Source organism: Dermacentor albipictus, chromosome 1 (assembly GCF_038994185.2).
Source record: "Dermacentor albipictus isolate Rhodes 1998 colony chromosome 1, USDA_Dalb.pri_finalv2, whole genome shotgun sequence".
NCBI lineage: Eukaryota > Metazoa > Arthropoda > Arachnida > Ixodida > Ixodidae > Dermacentor > Dermacentor albipictus.
This window is the reverse complement of record NC_091821.1, coordinates 169481376-169503495: the sequence shown is the minus strand read 5'-3', so window position 1 is coordinate 169503495 and position 22120 is coordinate 169481376. Positions and strand designations below refer to the sequence as shown.

The 22120-nt window shown below is 46.7% G+C and overlaps 1 protein-coding gene across 24 annotated transcripts in view; it reads left to right on the top strand.

Moving 5' to 3' along the window:
- Positions 1-21875, top strand: part of LOC135905734 (inactive dipeptidyl peptidase 10-like) — a 480802-nt gene extending 458927 nt beyond the window's left edge. For all 24 annotated transcript variants that reach the window (XM_065436724.1, XM_065436734.1, XM_065436742.1 and 21 more), the window contains 6 exons: positions 4173-4396; positions 5423-5521; positions 5580-5850; positions 6370-6701; positions 14735-14808; positions 20029-21875. In XM_065436724.1, the coding sequence (XP_065292796.1) occupies positions 4173-4396; positions 5423-5521; positions 5580-5850; positions 6370-6701; positions 14735-14808; positions 20029-20169 (1141 nt within the window). In that variant the 3' untranslated portion in view covers positions 20170-21875. The remainder of the gene's footprint in view (positions 1-4172; positions 4397-5422; positions 5522-5579; positions 5851-6369; positions 6702-14734; positions 14809-20028) is intronic.
- The last annotated feature ends 245 nt before the right edge of the window (positions 21876-22120 follow it).

The following is a 22120-nucleotide window of genomic DNA, read 5'->3' as shown; positions in this document are numbered from 1 at the left end:
GCGGCCCTGTTCTACCGCATTACTGCGTGATCTTGCTAAATAAGCCGTCTGAGCTTTCGCAAGACAATGATGCAGTAACCGACGGCATCAAAATACATCCTACCGTTGTTTCCTTTTTCCGTGTTCGTACCTTTCGTCCCTTGCAGTCTGCAACTTAGCGTACATTTTTGTTTTTATGTTTTCCTTTTGCGCTTCTTTGAGCTGCCTTTGGCTCTTCAGAGCAGACAAGGATGCATGTGGCACAGTCTGACACATTAGCACCTTTAGCTCAAGCTACCACACATCCTTGTCGCCTCCTCTGCGCAGATCGGATCCGATCAGGAAGGTTAGCATGTTTGTTGAGGTGAAGTGTTTGGCCGGCTTGTTGGCCGCCTGCTTTCTGTTTAGGGGCCGTATAACGTAAAACTATTCCAATATGTTTTTCTTCCAATCTCCTGACGTCAAATTTGCGTAACCGCCGACGCAAGCATCGGGCGGTCATCCGCAGGGTTGTCTGAACAGACCAATCAAACGCTCCCCTCGTTCATAGGAGGTCACTTTTGTTCGCTTGAAATACGAATAACATTGCTTGCACTGCTTGTGTTATCTAATTGGCTCATAAGACGCGAGGAGCACGCTCAAGTGGAGAGGGATTCGATGGGGCCGAACCACTGCACTTAATATCGATAACCGGATGAAGAGGGTGGTGCCGACGTCTGCGATTGGTCCGCTTTCCCTTACTTAGCTTGCGGTGGCTCGTCGACAATTGCGGCGGCATGCAACGGAAGCTTAAGAATGACGCTAAAACGGATCCTCAGCAAGGAATAGTTGGCAGAACGAGGTCGTAAACGTGCCGAAAGTTCTCGAAAACGTTACACGGCCATGCAAAAAGTTTTATTACACGCAAATAAACCCATGTTCTCAGGCAGCGGCGAGTAGCCAGTGCCGGAGCAATCGGCGGCAGCCATCTTTTATTCCTTTCGGAACGGGGCAGCCTGCGGCTTATCAGACGAAAATTCAGTTTTGTTCGGCATATTAATGCTTCTTTAACGCGTAGACGTCAGTTTGACGCGGTGAGTTTTTGCGGTTTTGTGACGGCGCGTGAGAGGCAAGTGAAGTTGGTGCAGCCCGAAAACTTTTGACCAATAGCCGAGGGCTAATGGCAAAGAGGCGTCGAATCAGAAATAACTATTTTAGAGCGCAGCTCTTTGGCGTCCGTTCCTGGGTTTCGCGTCGTCGTCGGCGTTGTCGTCGGCCTCGTAACCAGCCCCGTCCCCCTTTCATCCCCCCAGCGCTAGCAGCGACCGACTGATAGCGCTGGATGCCGCTGACGCCGCTAGAGAGTCAAGATAACGTGACTGCATAGAACACCGTCGCCGCCATGCAGAAAGAGGAGGAAAGGGTCCCCCCCCCCCTGTTCTTGTGTGGCGGATAGGGTGCTCTTCAGTTGCCGACGCGCCGGTTATTTCACGTAGGCCCCGGCACGTCGACGAATACGTGACCACCTTCCCACGGCTAGACCTGGTTCTTAGCGCTGCGGAAGCGAGGGTATCATATTGTTTGTGTCGGCATCGGCGGCGTTGTCCCTGAAACCAACTCCGCAGCTGGGGTTGACTCACTATCGGCGTCAGCGGCATCAGTCAGTCGCTGCTATCTCTTCCCTCCTCCCTTTATCGTGTTGTCCGCTTGCTGCGCGCGCTTCTGCCCCCATCGTTTGCCGCTGGGTGTACACGCCGCCCCCCTCCCCCCTCTTCCTGCGAGTCTCCGGTTGTCAAAGCGCCGGCTCGAACTTAATTCCTTTCTTCGCTCCTCCTCCAATGCAACCCCTGTGCGGTGGCAATCAGAGAGCCAGATCGGTGGCGGCGGATCTGTATATGTGCGCCGCCCGAGCCGAAATTGCCGCTGCCGTTCGCCCTGTGCGGTGGCAATCAGAGAGCCAGATCGGTGGCGGCGGATCTGTATATGTGCACCGCCCGAGCCGAAATTGCCGCTGCCGTTCGCCACTGCGAAATTATCTGCCAGTTCTTTCTGAGCCATGAGCGAGACGACCGATGGAAGTCCTCCGTCGGTCGTCTTTAATGTTGACATAAAGACAAACAGCAATTTCCTAACACTTATGCGGGAGAATATCCCGTTCCTCTCGCTCGTAACGCGTCCCACGGCTGTGACAACCTCGCGAGGCACTTGTATAGATCTCGTCTTTGAGAATCAAGCATTGGTGTACCAAGTCGAACATATATCAGTCTATTTCTCCGACCACAAAGCTTCCTTCATGACTGTCAAGAACTGTTAGTGGAGTCTTTGTTAAAGGAATACGTGTGAAAAATTAAAAAAAATTCTGTGATAGCGCATACATGTGTTGCTCGATTTCTTTGCCTCAATCTATCGAAAAGGTGAAACAGCTTATTTGCTGCGCTCAAATTTCGCATTAGGAAGTAACGTAATCGTCGGTAATTTTTTCTTTTGTTTGGTCAAATTATGCACAATCAGTGTGTCCACGTCATATCAGATGGGGAACTATCGTGGTTTCCGTGACGTCGCGTGACAGACAGGTGAAAGGGGGGGGGAGGGGGTAGGGGAGGTGTCCAAAAAATTTTTGAACAATCGCGGTGGGCTGATTGAAAGAATTGGAATAGAAAAATTTGGAATAGTTTTACGTTATAGCGCCCTAGGTTTGGTTCTTTTTCCTGATAGCCCGGGGAATATAAAGCTCTTTATCGGCCATCCGGAGTACGTTGCGAAATGTATAAAGAAAATGATCTTGAGCTGCAATTACAGAAGTGAATAGCCAAGCGTCTGTATACGTGGGCTAGACATCGCATATAACGTGGGCTCCTTGAATTGCATAATTTTTGCGTAACATAACTCCTGTGCGCAGATCAATATTACTTTTCGTGTGCCTAATAGCCGATGATATTTTGTAAAATGTTAATCGGTGACTGCATTTCGTCTTTCAGGTTGCCTACTGCGCACAAGGTGTTTTTCAAGCAGCGCTATCTAAGAAGCCTACTTATGTAGTTATTTTACTTTAGTAAATGTGGTAAGCTTTCTGGGGACTTGTGTCATTACTATTTATTCGCTATTATAACGTAAAGATGATTATCGAGTCTGTCCGGAAGTATCGAAATTTTGTTCGGCGGCTCTGGTGAGCACAGGGTTTGCATACCGTCGAATCAAAATAATTCAGCTGAGTTATTATTTAGTGCACCACTACAAGTCGAGTAGAAAAATGAAAAGGCATCCGCCGTCCAATCTTCCTCCTCCTCCCACACGTCCGTTGACGTGTAGCTTATTGAGGTTTGGGGGCCATAACTGCGTGAGCACGCCGATACGGCAGTCGACAATGCGCACGCAATGCCTCTTCATTTTCTCGTGAGCGTACATTTCCGTGCAGTCAGCCTACATGAACAGCTCTTGAACTTTGGCTTCGCTTATGATTTGGACTAACTAACGAATTCTTGAGAGTCTTGGCCATTGTCGTCCATCAGCCTAAATTAATTAGGCGTAACTGCCTGTTCACTGCAGTACGATATCTTCTCCCACGGTTTTGCGCTTGCCTCGCTCCACCATCTCCCACTAAGTAATTGCGTATTTGCTGGACAGGCCTTTCGTTTCCTGAAGAGGAAGCCTTGGCTTGGCGCCAACTTCCCTGTTCTGTTACGCGCGAAACGCAGAAATGCTCTCGTTACGCAACCGCTGAACCTATTTGCAATCAGTTCGTTTCATGTGAGAGAAAGCCAAGTTCTACCGGCTATTGGAAACAGAATATGTATTTAGGTGCTGAAATTATTTTTTTTATATTGCCGGGAATTGTCAAATTAAAAGAAATATATAAGCACAAAGTTTACAACTCCGTAAAGCTCTGCAGCCAAAAAACGATGTGTCACAATTCTCTAAACTCTGTTCCCTAGATTGTCTAACTCGAACAAGTACGATGGTTTAGTTTACAACTTGCTTGAAATTTTTACACTGTATACTCGAGTTCCGTAAATTACCTGCTAACAGATTAATTTCATATTAGCATGTGAAAGTGACTTCGTTCGCTTAATTTCATTGAAAATGGCGAAAATTGGGATTTCTCAAGCTGGGTGAATAAAACAGCCAGCAGGACCATGATGGTGCCGCAGTTGCGTTACACAAGGCGTTTTCGTATGTGTACTGCCGTGGTCTCAGACAAGCGCTCGCCACCGCAGGTTCTACCGAAGCACGCGCGAAGGCCGGCCCGGTGAGTCGCATGTGTATCAGGTGCCGTTCGACAAAGAGGGCACTCAGTCGGTGTGCCTGACCTGCGACTTGGGCGATCAGTGCCTCTACAACAACGCCTGGTTCTCTCACGACGCCGAGTTCTACGTGCTCGAGTGTCTCGGCCCTGGCGTGCCCTGGGTGGCACTCTACAGCACGGCCGACAATAGGCAGCGTAAGTGGCTGCACAACAGCACCCTCACCTCCTAGCCGCCCAATACCAACGCTTCGTGAAATATTTGTACATCCACGCGCGACATCAAAATATTCAGTCACAGGGGCTGTAGTTCACGAAGAAGTCCAAGTTGGGAACCCACGGAAAAGACACGAATAACTGCTCTAACATGCAAGTACTCATTAACTGCTTCGCGCAGCACTCGGAACTGTCGTTCCAATAAATTGTACACCATATTAGCTGTCTGCTATGCCCGCGCTTGGATTTTCGCCTTCTTTAACGACAATTAGCTGCAGGCACTCGGCCTGTGTGGCGTGGGTAAAATTAACATAGTAACATCATCTACGTGGTGCAGTATCAACTGCGTCTACGTGTTTGCGCAATGTGGGACTTCCATTCTCCGTGAGATTTCACTCTTCAAAGAGAGCAATGAATCCGTATCTACACGTCAATTAAGTAAATAAGGCGGCCCAAGCTTTTTTTTTTCTTTTTTCAAGCATTGAAGTAAGAATGTTCCGAGCATTGTTTCAAAGCCGAAAGAAGTTACGGTGCTCTGACCGACGTAAAGAAGCTAATCTTGAATGCTGGTTTAGTGCCAACTTCAGCGTCGTGTTTAGAAGGTCTGTGAAAGCTCCGTTCTTGTTCTTGAGAAAGGGGTTTCGCTCAGTTACTTGGCTCAGCGGCAAATAACCTCGCGCATGTAAGTGCGAGCATTTAGGGCGTACCGTAACTTGTCATAAACTATCCGCTATACATCCAACAGGTCCTGCCAGCCGTATTTCTCACGTGCGGCTACCGTCTGTAATAACGAACGGTGGATTCGAGGTCACCTGTTGAAATTAATCACCTATGGACAATGAACCTTCATCGGAGCGACAAATTGCTCTGTTATTCCCAATTCTGCACATTTCCTCAGAGACTTTCGGCCACCATGAAACCCTGAAAAATGCGATGGTGGTAGTCCCCTGCGAGTGAGCCTTGTAGCAATGCATATTCGTTTACCAAATTTCGTTTCCTTCTTCTCAGTGGAGATGCTGGAGTCCAATGCGGAGCTGAGGGAGCTCCTGGAAAACCGTGCCATGCCTCAAGTGCGCAACCTTGTCGCCCCCCTACCTGACGGATACAGTGAGTGCCCTCCGTTGCTGTAATGCGAGACGAGTGCGAAATACGGTCCCTCTCGCAGACGCGTCGGTACGGCTTCTGCTGCCGCCGGGACTGCGTGACGAGGAAGTGCTCAAGTACCCGTTCCTGGTACACGTCTACGGGGGTCCCGGGTCCCAGCAGGTGACGGAGCTGTTCCGCATCAACTGGGGCCACTACCTGGCCAGCCGCAAGGGTGTCGTCTATGGCCTCGTTGACGGCCGCGGCTCGGGACTCCAGGGCGACCGGCGGCTGCACCAGGTCTACCGCCGCCTGGGCACCGTCGAAGTCGAAGACCAGCTCAGGGTCGCCAGGTAGTGCAATACGGCTGAAAAGATGGCGACGCGCAGCCTTTGCCAAAAGCTCCGAATTTGCTAAACTGCGGCGAAGCTTCTGTATTACTCTTGATGCTCTGGAGCTACGCAGAAAGAGAAAAATCGGAGCAAAAGTGATATCTTCTCCATATCTAGAGCCTTGGAACGCTGAAAGTTCTACGAAGTCTCGAATATGGGGTCGGGCAGTAGCTCCGGCCGTACACTTTATGTTTTTTTGAAACATTTGGACAAATTTGTGCAATACCTGAGTTGAGTTTGAAGGGAACGTCGTGCGCGTCCACGACTGCCGAGGGATCGAGTGGTGGCATTCCCACGTCCTGTGCAACGAGAGTGAGAGTGTGTGTCTGTGAGCGATAGAAAACTTGCACATCAAGCGATTTCACTCAGATGTGTGTGTTTCCTTTCTTTATCGGCTTGTCTGATGTTCTGATACTTTTCGTACAAACTCTGGAGTTTTAGCGGTAGAAAACCTAACTCGCTTCCGTGTCTGGCCCGCAGGCACCTCAAGAACGAGCTGTCGTTCATCAGCAGCGAGCACACGGCCATTTGGGGCTGGTCGTATGGCGGCTACGTATCGGCTATGGCTCTGGCCAACGGTGGCCCGGGCAACAACGGCAACGACACGCCGCATGAAAGCGGCTCGGCTGTCTTCCAGTGCGCCATCTCGGTGGCACCAGTCAGCAACTGGCTGTACTACGACTCCGCGTACACAGAGCGCTACATGGGGCTGCCCCGCGACAACCTAGCCGGGTACGAGCGTGCAGACCTCACACGCGCCGCCGCCAGGCTCAAGGGAAAGAAGTTCCTGCTCGTGCACGGCACCGCCGATGGTCAGTGCCGCCTTTAAACGGCGTCAAGCTTTAGTTACCACTCGCCACAACGGTGCTCTCTGGATTGCGTTTGCGCTGTCTGCTAGATTATTCTGGTTCTAGACGTCAGTGGCAGACGTTTAAAGTGACGGAAGCCTCTCGCTGTGCAGCGACACGGCCTCTCGATGAAGGTGGAGGCCGCGGCATGCGCTCAAAACGGCCCGACACGCCTGGTATAGCTTCTGCCGCGGCGGCGCCAGTCAGGGATGGTGGCCTCAGACCATGCCTTAGACGCTTGCTGTGCGATTGCCATCGTAGGGGTTTCGATAACCGCCTGTATCTATATTGCTAATGGCCAGTTGTAGGTTTATGCTTGATTAAATACTGGAACGATAACTGTTGTCTCTGGATGCAGCTGCGTTCGTCTCCGGTGCTTTTTAAAGCGCAAAAAAAGATGAAAGAGAGGGAAACGACAGGACAAGGTGTTTATTCGCAACTGAAAGATCTTATTCAACAAGCTTAACATATATGCATCATATACAGCAGTGAAAAAATAGTTATTATATTTGCATTTGTATTCTGTGACCTGGGGCCCTATAACGTAAAACTATTCCAATGTTTTTATTAAAATCTCCTGACGTCAAAATTGCTCAATTTTGGCGTCAGGATGGCCCGATGCCCGTCAGGATGGCCCGGGTGACCGCCCGATGCGAGCATCGGGCGGTCACCCGCAAGGTTGTCTGAACAGACCAATCAAACGCTCTCCTTGTTCATAGGAGGACACTTTTGTTCGCTTGAAAAACGGATAACAGCCTACGCTGAGCGGCTTGTCTTATCTAATTGGCTGGCAAAAGGCGACGAGCACCCTCAAGTGGAGAGGGACTCGATGGGGCCGAGTCACTGCACTGAAAATCGATAACCGGATGAAGAGGGTGGTGGCGGCGTCTGCGATTTGTCCGCTTTCCCTTGCTTAGCTTGCGGTGGCGGGTTGAAAATCGCGGCGGCATGCAACGGAAGCTTAAGAATGACGCTAAAACGGATCCTCAGCAAAGGAGGATTGGCAGAGCGAGGTCGTAAATGTGCCGAAAGTGCTCGAAAACGTTACACGGTCACGCAAGAAGTTTTATTGTACGCAAATACACCCATGCTCTCCGGCAGGTGCGAGTAGCCAGCGTCTCAGCCATCGGCGGCAGCCATCTTTTATTCCTTTCGGAACGGGGCAGCCTGCGGCTATTCAGAAGAAAATTCAGTTTTGTTCGGCATATTAATGCATCTTTAACGTGTACGCGTCACTTTGCCGCGGTGAGTTTTTGCGGTTTTGTGACGTCGCGTGACAGGCAGGTGAAGTGGGTGCAGCCCGAAAACTTTTGACCGATATCCGAGGGCTAATGGCGCAAAGGCACCGAATCAGAAATAACTATTTTTATTTTGTTCGGTCATATCATGCACAATCAGTGTGTACACGTCATATCAGATGGGGAGCTATCGCGGTTTTCGTGATGTCGCGTGACAGACAGGTGAGGGGGGGGGGGGGGTCCAAAAAAGTTTTTGACCAATCGCGGAGGCCTGATTGCGGAATGGGAATGGAAAAGTTAGGAATAGTGTTACGTTATAGCGCCCCTTAACTGCTCAGAATGATGGTGCTGCGTTATGCCAGATCGCTATCCCAGAGCAATAGTCACTTACTTTATTAATATAATGGCTGGGTGCCTACCAACCGGGAAAACTGGAAAAACCGGGAATTCTCAGGCATCTTGAGTAGTCTGGAAAAACTCGGGGAAAACTCAGGGAATTTGTGCCTCTATCTGGGAAAATTAGCAGTAATTTTATTGGAAGCGCCGAAATCCGCGGTAATGCTGGCTCGAGTAACAGACAGGAATCGTAATGAATCGTCTGTGACGTCCTGTCGTCGGCTGGAGGAGTTGCCAGTGTACAGTCAACGGCAGACTTTCCAGATTCCCGGCAAATTGGACGGCTTCGAGGCACCACCACGTACCCAATAGAGTCAATGTATCAGAACGTCTGAAATTTTGGACGCAAGAACTCTTCACCGTCCGATTTTTCGGACGTTTTGCCGTGACCGCAGGTCCGAAAAGGCATTAATCGAAACCACCACCGCTGCCATTTTGATTACCTTGCCGCCTCGAACCGGCGCTCTCGCACCCCGATCCGCTGGCAGCCGTAGCCACCACTGCGGCAACGCTAGACCTATAGCTGCTTCTACGTTCGCTATAAAGATTCTTGCCGTTTGGGCCGTGTTTTTTATTGAAAGACTTCGCTGCTGTCAGCAATGGCATGGTCCGCCATTGCGGTCCTCGCGATTGGCTTTGAAGCTTGGAAAGCATGGTGCGTTGCATAATGCCAGTTCCCGAAAGTCAGCTTCGCCTCTGTGTAGATATGTTACTTGGTGAAGCATACAGAAACGTATTGCAGTGAAGCATAACAAGCGTGGGAAGGGGCTATTGCCACGGGACACAGTATGTGTTCCTTAATTATACACGCGTGCACCCGGTATTTCCTGTCACAGTACGCGCACCGATATGCCTAATACGTGTACCGACAGGCCTTCTGAGCGTTTTCGAATGTACCTGTGGCGGTTTGAGCCCTTAAGGGCAGTAAATGACATGCACTTGTTTTTTTTCAACTGGCCGATATTTTGGACGTTTTCGCCGCCCCTAAGGAGTTCGAAAAATCGGACGAGGACTGTGCAACTGACGAAGAAGATGATTCAAATGGTCCATGGGGCGAACGAGTGGCTGAAGCAGGACAAGAACATAAAGTACCTACACATTGAGGAATGAACGGGAAAGGAAGCGTGCTGCCGCCTTTTCGAAGGAGCTTGAGCTCGAAAAACAGTGTTGGCTGATGCCGAGATGCAGGTGTCCCTCATCCAAACCAAACCAAAATAAACTCTTTAAAACAGTGAAACACAACACTGAGGCGTCGTACGCGGGCTGAGAGTATGTCAGGACAGTTGAGGTTGACTTACGAGCTGTTGAAAGAGAATGTCAATTGTGGCAAGGTTCGGGCCTCATACCACTGAGCTTGCTATCATTTGATAGAAATAGCTCACATTCGAAAATGTTTGCTTCTGTGTGCATATCCTTTTTATTCGTATTTGAGAATGTCCAACTCGATTTGCAATTTTTTTGCAGACATTTTATTTGCTGTGCATTTTACTAACCCCTCCCTTCTGTTCTCTTTTTGAATAACATAAACACTACTCCTTAGTATTCAAATTGGTTGAAGTCGTCTTTTTATAATTTTTTTCATATGCTTACTTGAGAGTGACAGCATTGGGCGATATGGGGTGCGATCTTGTACGCGTTCCAAAATAGAACGGAGGCGGTTCGTTCCAACGAGCCAAATACGATTCGTCAGTTTGAACCTTGCCGAACGCCATGACGTCAATTGTGACGTGATATCTGCTGTCGATCATTCCGTGTAGTCTGCTATCGGACGAACGGAACGGAACATACCGCCTATTTCGTGACGAAAAGAACGAACCGCCTCCGTTCTATTTTGGAACGCGTACAAGATCGCACCCATGGTTTCAGCCCGTCTTGACATAAAACATAGTTCTGCATCACTCAGGGAATTTTGCACAGGCACTCAGGGAAAACCTGGAAACGTCAGGGAATTTGGAAATGTCAACTTGGTGGACACCCTGAATAGTCTCTTACTTTATTTTATTAATAGTCATCGTACTTTATTCAAACTGCATAGTCCACCCACCGGGTACATAATTTGCCTATTCTAAGTATGTATCATAAGAAAACCATAACATTAACTAGTAGTAAAAGCACGTGCGTGCTAGTGAGAGAAATATTAATAATAGGTGGGAAGGTTAGCCGAGCAAAAGGTTTGGCATGCTACTACAGGTTTATTATAAAGGGTATCCCAGCTAACTTTAGCCAGAGTTTAGAAATATGCAAATGCCACGTAGCTGGACAGAACAAAGGTGATGTTGTTTGCCGTCGTTTAGAGATACTCAAAGTATTTTTGTCATTCCGTTTAATTAGATAATTAGTCCTATTTAATTAATCAACTCATCAAATATTATAATTAGATTAAACGCACCAATGAGGAAATCGTAGAGCGACATGAAAAACTCCAGATACAGCTTTCTGTTGCGTGCTACATAAAAGTGTTTTTCGGAGCGTGAAAGAAGCCCGCAAATGCACGCAAAATTGCCGCGTGACTGACCGCTCGAGGCACTTTGCGTGTATTCGTAGGCTACTTTCACGCTCGGAAAAAAACACTTTTACGTGGCACGTATTGAGGAACAGAAAGCTGTATCGGGAGTTTTTCATGCCACTCTGCAATTTTCTCATTGACACTTTTCACCTAATTATAATATTTGAGCAGTCGCTTAAGACTAATTACCTAATTAGGCTTAATGAAAAAATATGCTTTGAGTATCTCCAAGCGACGGCAAACAACTTTACTTTTGTTCTGTCCAGCTATGTGGCATCTGCATATATTTAAACTCTAGCTAATGTTAGCTGGAACACCCTGTATAACACGACATCAAAGAGCGAGGTAAGAGAAAAAGAAAGAAAAAAACGCACGCACATCCGCTCGCACAGAAACTCGGAATGGGGCAGCAGTGAGCTCCACGAAATGAAAAAAGTTGAACTTTATGGCACCGTCAACAGCCAAATTTTCTCCATTTCTGTAGTGCAGCCAAAAGGATACAGATGGATATAAAATTTGCTCACTTACGAAACCATAAGCTTCACTTTCTGCTTTGTTCATTTCATGGTGCTCACTGCTGCAACTTTCCAAGTTTTTGAGCGAGTGGATCCGTGTGCGCTTTGGCTTTGAATTAATTTTAAAAGTGTCCTTCGAAATGCATTGGTGTTCGAGTTGCATTTTAAGAAACCGCTGTTTCATGCATTGAAGCACAAAAAGTAACTGGAACATGAACGCATTTCGACGGACACTTTGAAAATTAATATCTCGTAACGGGTGCTGTCCAGATAATTCGTTCCAAGTGTATACGCCGTGCGAAATCAGCGGCTATAATTCGAAAATTGAAATATGTGGCGTAAAGTAAATAATTGAAATTTTAATTGGCGTAATTACTTCGATTATTCAATTGGACATTTCGATTTTTCGTAGAAGTAATGGTCGCCTCATCGAGTAATTTAGATCGAGGTTTACATTTGTGCTCTCTGCCATAGGCAATCTTTAAAAATATTGGCGCAGTTAAAAATAAACACACCCTGCATATTAAACCAGTAGCATGCCAAACCTTTTGCTCGGCTAACCTTCCCACCTAACGCTAAAATTTATCTCACCAGCGCGCAAGTATTTTCGCTACTGATTGATATTACGGTTTCCTTGTGATACATTGTTGGAAAACGCAAATTATGTACACGGTGGGTGGGCTAGGCTATTTTGAGTTCTGTGAGCAGTTCAGCTCACAGGGCCTCAATTCAAAATATCAACCCTCTGGTTCATTGCTATATATATATATATATATATATATATATATATATATATATATATATATATATATATATATATATATACGTTCGTCTCGTTACAGCAAAACCGAACGGCCACTCGAACGTAACGTACGCTGTGACTGCACGTATCTTCCAGTTGAAGTGCCTACACTCCCCGAACATAAGCAGCACCAGCGGAAGCTGCGGCGACAATGATAAACGCCATGTTTGCTGCGCGTTCATTCATTACCAGGGATGCGGCATGGCAGGCCGCACCTTGTGTGCTTCTTTTTTAGAGCGGCCATGATGGTGCATATCGCAGTGCTCCCTCATCAATTATAGCACGAGAGGAGGCCAAACTGCGGCCCGTGAGCTGCACGCCGCTCTTCTCAGGTTTGCTTGCAGCTCTCGGTCCACTTTCCTCGGTCAAGCAGTCACTGTCCGATGCGGTATTAATGTGCGCAATACTGCGCTAACTTTTGCTCAACTGGGCAATTTACACGAACTTATGCATCGGCCGTCCTCGCGGACTAGACCACTGTTTCGTAGCGGCAGAGCAAGTATTCAAAAGGCAGCTAGCCAACGGCATCTCGTGGTCTTCCGTGTTTCACCGCGGCTCTCGATCAGTATACTGAACCCTTATGGGGCTTTTTGAATAGCTACATCTACAGTCTCCCCTGGATTATACCATTTACCATAGGAGCCTCGATAACTGCCAAGATTCAGGACAAAGGTGCGCCTGATGCCCACGCGTCTGCGTTGCGGAGTGAGAAGCGTGACCAGCGGTGACTTTCAACTCATGTGCTCTCAAGAAAGTCGTCCCGAACCTGTGACCTCCAGCAGACGACACCAACACGCTTCGAAGCTAAGCGGCCTTCGCAGCAACACGGCGCCCTCAGGTTCCGTCATCGGAGCGCATCGATACCGCGCGCTATAGACAAGTGTGTTTGGGGCTTCATGTGGCTCGGAGGCAAAGGGGTGATGACTGAAACGCATGGCGCACATTTACGAGTTCTGCATTTTGTTAAATCTGTTGCACTGCGACCAAAAGGCGCATTTGTTCTGTTCCCAATGCTACACGAATGAACGAAGATGGCTAGGGAAAAGGCACCTTTTGCTTCCCACACAGAGAGATATGTTTTCTTCCGCAAAGCTCCTATCAAGTATTTTCGTTTAAGAATGAACTTAACCTCTTGCCCTATCGTAAAGGCGAACGAGGACGCATACATAAACGGCCGGCCCATTAGAACGAGTTAGTCAGCACACAAGTTTAATGAAGCATACTTCTAAATTCTTGCTGACGAAAGAAGAATCAAGTTTCGAAGCTCGCGTTTTTATCAGAATATGACATAGTTGTGTAAATGTTAAGATGATCACAAATTCACAGCAACAAAAAGGATGTCAAGGTTACGAAATAGGACATGTTCGAGTGCTTAAAGCAGGAAAAAATTACATCTTGAATCACACTGCACGTCTGTGTTTTCAAGCGCGCAATTCCTCGAGCGATGGTTTGACTCAGAACAGATATAGTATATCAGCCTTTTACGTATTAATTACTCGACTGGTCAAAACTTGAGACGTCCGTTTCGGTGCAGGAATACTACGTCCTAAACGTAACGTCCCAAATTTATTAAATAGTTTTTGCGTTTAACTTATTTATGGTCAAGTATGAAATTAATACCTATCATGAGCCAGTAAATCGGATTTTTTTTTCCTTTGCGAGTACAAAGAGGTTCATTTAACTCAATGCAAACTTCTCCTAGCGAAGCATTTGCGACTACCTAGCGTTTTAAATCTGAATAGCTCCCAAGGCGTAGCTTCGTTTCAAGAATATTATCTTGCTCTTCCTTTATGGGATGCGAATTTATGCATAAAAGTTATTTGAGACATGTATTTTTTTTTCATGAAAGAATAATCATTAGGTCAACTGAGATCGTGTGTTGCTGGTGCTGTTCGTAAAATATACAAGGCAAAATTATTTGCCTTTCCAGAAAATTGGGTAACCATAAGCCTCAGCGCTCATAGTGCTACCCATATAACAGTGGCCGATCTCACTTTTAAGTGCAGCAGTATCAGTTTTTGTTTTTTTCAGTATAATCTATTGTGTGCCTGCAATCTTCTTGCACCTGCGTTTGTCCTTCATGTGTTACTGCAGTGTGTGTGTGTGTGTGTGTGTGTGTGTGTGTGTGTGTGTGTGTGTGTGTGTGTGTGTGTGTGTGTGTGTGTGTGTGTGTGTGTGTGTGTGTGTGTGTGTGTGTGTGTGTGTGTGTGTGTGTGTGTGTGTGTGTGTGTGTGTGTGTGTGTGTGTGTGTGTGTGTGTGTGTGTGTGTGTGTGTGTGTGTGTGTGTGTGTGTGTGTGTGTGTGTGTGTGTGTGTGTGTGTGTGTGTTTTCTCTTTTGTTTACTTACACTCTTTTTTATTAATCAGTTTTATATTATTGTGCAATTGTTTAGGTACGACACTTGATTTCATGATTGCGTACATCCTTATATTTCCCTGTTCACTTATTTTCTTGCTTGAGCTAATATTTCATTCTTTAAAAAGAAGTATTGGAAGAATTAAGTGAACGTGTTCTGACGAAACGCTGTCTTTTTATTTCAGATAATGTTCACTTCCAACACTCGATGATGCTTGCTAAGGAACTGACCAAGAAAGGGGTTCTTTACAGAACTCAGGTGAGGAGAACTTGTACTATAATGTCCGGGGTAGGAGGGCGGCAAGGTATAGTTAGGGAGAAGTAGAAATAAACGCAGAAGAATCCTCCTTACACAAAACCACGCTGCACCTGCTCTCAGTCGTTCTACGCTCCCGTTCCCTTGCAAATCGTACGGGCATGATCAATTGGTGAACCAGTCGTTCGGCGACGACCGATACGACGCGACCACGCACCACGCACATGAACAGACGAGATCGTTAGGTGTGGGGACGAATAAGACAGGTCATAGCACTGACACGTGCACAGTAATACGGGATACCCTGAAAAAGGTTTGCGAGAACGAATATCCTTACACCGCGACCCCAAGAACCTTCTCGTATTCTCGACAGTGCAAGAGAAAAAGAGCATGCCGCAGCCTTGACAATGTATCATGGAAGGCAGAGTGAATCCCTCCACGTAACGTGGATATCGTTCGGAGCTCGCGAACGAACACCACTCACACCTCGAGTGAGCAGGTTCACGCTGCTCGCAGTGCTTGAGCATGGCCAAGGCGACTCCGTGGATAACAAAGAGAAGGAAGTAAGGTGGTAATTAGAAGATGCATTTCCCTGGGTCATGTACCCACGTTTCCTTTGGGGGGCACTTGCCGCTAATTCTCGAACGATCACTGGCCATATAGCAATGATCCTGCATCTGAATTGTGGTTCTGTCGCTTGAACTCGCGTCGCCAGACACGAGTTCAATAATAAGTATGACAGTTCAATAATAAGTACGACAGTTCAATAATAAGTACGACAGCAGTAGTCTTTGCCTCTGAAGCGCGTCTTACATGATTATCAAAACTAATTAGTCCATAGCTAAGCTCGATATCTGCAAAATTTTTCATTATGAATATAGCTCAGAATATATGTCACTTTTTTTTTTCAATAACTCGACATTTCATTGGCTACGTTTACATATGTGCATGATTGTGTAATGGAGAGGCGGTTGGCGCGTTCGGGAACTGTGCCCGTCATTTTCTTAAATTGCGCCTAAGCCACGGTACAGGAGCATTCTTGCATTCCGCCCCCATCAGAGTGTGACATCGTCGGCCAGGGATGGAGCCCGCTCAGCAGCAGAACGTTGTAGTGCACGACGGCAGTCATCAATTCCTTCTGCTCCAGCGGGAGGTCCAAAGAAGCGCGCAGGAGGAGAAGCAAACGAACCGCTTGTTTCACACGCGGTTCGCGGTTCGACACTCTCAACCCTGCTCAGTCGGGTTGGGAGTGTCGACCTAAAAACCCGGCATCAGCTCGTGTTATTATATGTTAACTCTTTTAATTTTATTGCAGCGGCGTTTTAGAAAAATCAACGGCCAAAATGACTTGCGTGGGTTCCCCCCCTCCCCCCCCCCCCAAAAAAAAAGAAGCAGTCGTTCGTTACCCCTTAGCGCCACTGACTGCAATTTTCCTGCGAACTACACAGAAGGAACAAACACCTGCCAAGTAAATTTAGAGCTCTTTTCAAGCATATCCCACATCGTGTGCCTGAATTTTCGGGATTCTGGCGAACGATGGCTATAAACACTTTCGCTTACCCATCATCTGAGCAAGTGCGGAAAAAATTCACTGACGATTGCGATTTTCCCTCATGTGAAATTTGAGCACAGCTCAATACGTGTTTTCATTTCGCGATATATTGAGGCAAAGAATTTGAGAGAGAAACATGCAGCAGAGTCGGCAATCGTCGAAAATCTGATCTATGAGTCAAGCGCGTCGGCTTTTATACATGACACGTTGAAGGTTCCAGTGTAATCGCTGGTGGCACTTGGCTTCATGAAAGTACGACACAGTTCGCGCCGTGCATACAATCAGATTTCAAAACAATCGCAAACTGTGATAACCGAAACAAGCGCGAGCGGGAGTTGACGCGAGCAGACGATAGTACGAAACGAGCGGTCCGGCTGAGACCGGACACGAGTATACGCATCGAGTGGTCAGGTGGGTTTGAAGTTCGAAGTTTATTCTGATAAAAAGCATATACAAAGGGGGTATGATATTGTACAGACGGACGTCCCATAGTGAAAACACTGTAGGGGGACCTGCTATGATATGTTACATGAAATGAGAAACTACTAACCAGTAAAAAAGAGCAAGAAGAAACAATTACAATACAATACGAGCACTAACACAATTATTAATAAAATAATTAAGCAAGTACTAACATATCAGTGATTAAACAGTTCTAGTCAATGAATACATAGTCATTATTCAGCGAAAAACGATAAAGGACAGGTTAATTCATTTGTCAAATTGTGTTATTGGTTACGAATGAAATCACAAATCAAGCGTTTATATGATGACGCGGAAACAGCAGCTTTTATATTATAAGATAAAGAATTCCACGATTTAATTAAAAGAAAACCAACTCTTTGTGTACCATAGTTGGTGCGGACTTTTGGAACTAAAAATTGTTGTTTGGAGAAAAACGTGTGTAATTTGTATTGGTAAGTCCTTTCATGAAAACAAATTTTAGAAGGTGATTGTCTGTAATTGCTCGATATGCAAAAATCTAAACATTGAATTGCACAAGATTAGTAATGCAGAGTACGTTAAGATCGCGGTGCAGTTCTGTAACGCGTGATCGGCGATTACTCTTAGTGTAATAATACGGATCGCTTGATTTTTGACATGTTTTTTGTCCGCATGAAACCAGTTTTCCGCGCGCAGGTCACTGAACGGGCCGCTCTCATCGGTCTCCACCGTTCGCGGCTCGTGTCTTTCATCTGCCACTCCGCGTTCGCTCTTTCATCTTTTGCTGTCGTAATTACTCGTTCGCTCGTTTACGCCACCGCCGACGCTCGCCGCAGGGGCTGCGCTCTAAAATTTGTCGGGCTTCTATTTTATAATTGCCACTATTTTGCAAAAAGTTCATGCACGACAGGGGCGGCCGCAGCACAAATCGGGACACACCCCGAGTCACACAAGGGAGACGTTGATACAACCTTTCAGCAGGGCAAAGTGTACTGGCATACGAGCAAGGTCCAGCTGGCGTGTGATGGATGCGCGGCGCGACAAAACAATGAGTCATCAAACCTCGCGTATCAATAGCAGCGCTGTAACGCATAGCTTAGCAAGCGGAGGAAAGTTTCCAGTAGTACATGCTGCGTGTCAGAACACACATGCTCTCCTCGCATCGCCAAGGACAGTTTGGCCAGACTCATCAGGGCTAAAGCAAACGTTGATACAGGCGTGCGTCTGTTATCATTTAAAATGTCCTGCCGTTCTCGTGCCCGCTCTACCGGACGACGACAGCATACGGACGACTTCCGTAGTGCCTCCTGGCCTGCACTGGTTCCCCATACAGGGGTGATACTTTCGAGAGATCACTTTAAGGGATACGATCACTTTCTCGAGAATACCATCCATGGCTTCTTGCACTTCGTGCATTGTTTTTGCAGTGGGCTGTCTCATTCCCGCTTGAGCCATATAATACGTATATGCTACCGCTGCACTGTCTTAACATTTCTTTTACATTTCTCCTGACGGTGCCCCCAATTATTTTACCCTTCCCGTGCCAAGGACGAGTTTCACTCGTCCAGGGATTTTATTTCGTCTACAGAGTGCCACAGACGAGTGGCAGTCGTTTCATCGTATTGGTGTGAATTCTGCACAATTTAATGGCACCAGCTTCTCAGAAAACTAACCTTTTGAGGACGCAGTTGGCGGGTACGGAACGGCAGGAAAAGAACGGAATTCTGACTTCCATGCGTTCTGCAAATGGCGGCGCAGAGTGAGGTGGTTGCAGTGACGACGACCGCCTTTTCAATGCCGGAATCACGGTGTTTTGGGACCTTTCTTCATCTCAAATGAGCAATAACCTCTGGAAAGCTCCAGCGAGTCGTGTTCAGAGCTTCAACTTAGTACAAACGATTCTGAGTATGATTTAGAGTCTCTGGCGACTTCCCTCGCGTGGATGCGTATAGCTCAGCAAAAACGCTTTATCGCCGGTGCTTCTGGGATTTCCTTTCCTCGCCACGCCAGCAATAACATGCTGCATGGCGGCTAGCAAAAGCACGCTTGAATTCTGTTCCAAGAAATATCGCGTTTCATGTACACTGTTTCTGTGGTATTGCCTATCCGCAACTCAAAAAACATTAAGAAAATTGTTGACTTTAATAGACAACAGAAAATAACAAATGAACTGCTAATATTGCAATGGTGAAAGCTTTCACAATAAATCAATCAGCAGAAAATTTGTAAAATTTTGGTGGTTTTCTGAAAAAAGAACACTCACCGACGATTACGATACTCCCTAATGCGAAATTTGAGCGCAGCTCTATACGTGTTTTCATTTCGCGACATATTGGCTGGCGTGGACACTCTGTTTCGTGCGGCACGTTTCAAACAGAGCGAAGTGTGGGGCGACAATCTCGCTAATCGGGACATAGCGAGATGCAGCGTGTAGGTGACGCGTGGGCGCGACTCGCAGAAGCTGCCGCAGACAGACCTCCGCTCATGCAGCGCTTTGTTTCCATATGGTATCGGTGGAGTTACCGGTGAACAGACGACGCCCACTACTCTGGCACCATCTCGTAGCCATCGTCGCCGCAGAGCCTGTCTTGAGCGGCACTGTGCTTTTCTTCTCACGCTTTCGCCATACCCTCCTCCTCCGCTTTCCTCCTCGCGCTTTCTTCGCTATCGCCGTCTTTCGTCCTCCGCTGCGCTCCGCGTTCGCTCTTTCATCCTTCGCTGTGCTGGTTGCTCGGTTACGAGGGACGCCGGTGCCGACGCTCGCCGCAGTAACGAGCGCCTAAGAGTTGCGCTCTTGAACAATTAGCACGGATAGGGTTAAATATGCACTGGCTACATAAGAACGAAAACCATGCAGCAATCTCGAATAAGTATGGGCAGAGGGGGTGCATGGTCGCAATTCCGATTTTCATGCAGTGCGTACGCGCCGGCGCACGCTTTACATGCCTCCCAGGTTGTGCGGACAGTAAAACAATTGATGAACGGTAATTATTAAATAATTTTTGGCAGACGTCCACTACTTGCATCTTTTGGAATTACAATTTTTGTCTTATAGATTGAAGAAATATACGAAGAGCTCTCAAGAACACTCGCGTAAACTTAGGCTGAATTCGCTTATTCTTTCGTCTTTCTATTGCGATAATCTGACTGTTAATCGTTTTAGGAAGTCTCCAGTTGTCTTGTGTAAATGAGATGGTTTCAATTGCGTCTCCTATTTTCTTCATTAGGTGTACCCGGATGAAAAGCATGGCCTGAGCCACGTCACTACGCACCTGTACAATGCCATGGAAGAGTTCATTGACGACTGCTTTGAGGGTTCTGACCATGCTGTGGAAGAGGTTGGTCTGATGCAAGTGAAGGCCTCGTGATAGTCCCTATGCTGCACAGCACCGGGGCGTCTCGTCTCGAGGACCACCCTGACTACTGGCAACAAAAGCATCACTTTCAATCATTGCGTACGCTGGCCAACAATAGCCAAAGGAAGTGAAACAGAAGCACCCGTTGCTGCACCGGACACCTCTGGCCTCGAATCGTCAGCAACGCAACCACCGAATGCCTTGGCGCTCACGCTTCCCCGATCGGACAACTACAGCACAGAGCTGTCACAGCTGCAACTTTCGCCCTGGCTGCGCAGGGTGACAGTTGACAGAACGCTAGTCATGCAGCGTCACTTCAGCTGCCGAGCTAACATGATGTCCGGCACAAAAATCACTTTGCTAAGGATACTCGTTTTTCTGTGCTAGTCTTCTGGTAGATGTAGCTGGGCAGAAGGAAAAGTCTTATGGTGCAGCCAACATGTGCTCCTTGAGTTGTCACATGCTCTTTCCCGTATACATTGCATGCTGAATTCTTCTCAACTATTGATTGATGGTACTGGTGCTGCTTAATGGAAAGATGTTCTATAGAAGGACTCCGCATGGAGGGATGTTACAGGCTCTGAGAGCCAGCCTTTCAAAAAAGACAAAGAAGGTGACAAAGAATGCGCAGATAATGCGAATGCACTGTGTAATGTTATGGGATTAGCATTAGGCTCAGTCCTCATATGCCTGTTGAGCTTGCCATCGTCACTTCTGTGTGGGTAACAAGTTTCGAAATCATCATGAGTGCCCGGTAATATTGCTAATCGTATGTTGCGTTAACTGGAAAGGCGTTAAGAAACCTAACTACAGAATAAGTCTATGTACTTAAGCGAAATTTACCGAGGCATAATGATATTGGCGTTCATATTTAACTGTCTATCATCCTAATTATAAGAGGATAAATATAACAATACTAGGCTATTTGAAATTTTAAACCTAGTATGAGAGCGTATAGCCAAAATTATTTATTAGAAAACAAATTACCCATCTCGCTCGCTTTTGAAGTTCTTCCAAGATAATCTTTGTCCGGCCTGGATTCACTCCTTTAATTTGCATCCCTACTAGTTGATAGATGGCGGCACGCAGTAAGGCCGGCAGGAGACGTCCTGTGCGAAAAACCAAACCGTTCTCTTCAACATTTGTGTACATGGACGCTCCCACTCACACTTGAGAGTCATATCTGCACATTTGCATCTCTGACAAGTGTTTTCGTTTTCTATATGTAAGTAAAAGATAGAGATGCATGCATATAATTAATCATTTTTATCACTAGCATAGACTTCCATTAGACCTTCATGTATATAGACATCACAAACTTAACGACTTGCTCTATTCTTGATCAATTATATAGTTTATGCCCACATCTAGGATTTTTCAGCATTTTACAAGAAGCTTGGCAAGAGAAATGTACATAGCGATTATCAGTAGCTGATGTAGAAAGCAAGCCCAACCCTCTAGTTGCCAGACTTTGGCACTTAAATTACTACTGACCAGTTTCTAATCAATTATCTGTTAGCATCAGTCTTTCCTTTATTCTTCTGCCATATGTCTTAAAGCAAACATATGACGGTGAAACTGTTCATCACTATTAGCCTCTCTCTTTCCTTGTTCTGTATCGAGTGGCAACTGTTGCTTTCTATTTCACTTCATTTTTCGCACTGTATAGAAACCCACCGCAAGCACTCTACGTAATGGAGCTAGAGTCCAAAGTGGCATTTTACGTGTAAGCTTTTGCTTTAAGAACGTGCTCCTATATAAATACACGGGAAAGGAGAAATCGTTTTCCATGGCAACCACTCCACCAAATTTGTTGAGGTTTGTTGCATTTAAAAGCAAAAGTTAGAGTCTAGTGACTGTCGGTTGCGATTTTTTATTTATGTCGTCAATTTATTAATAATAATTGGCAAAAATCGCAAATTCTAAAACGAAACTATCATGTTTACAACTCTGTAACTCAGTA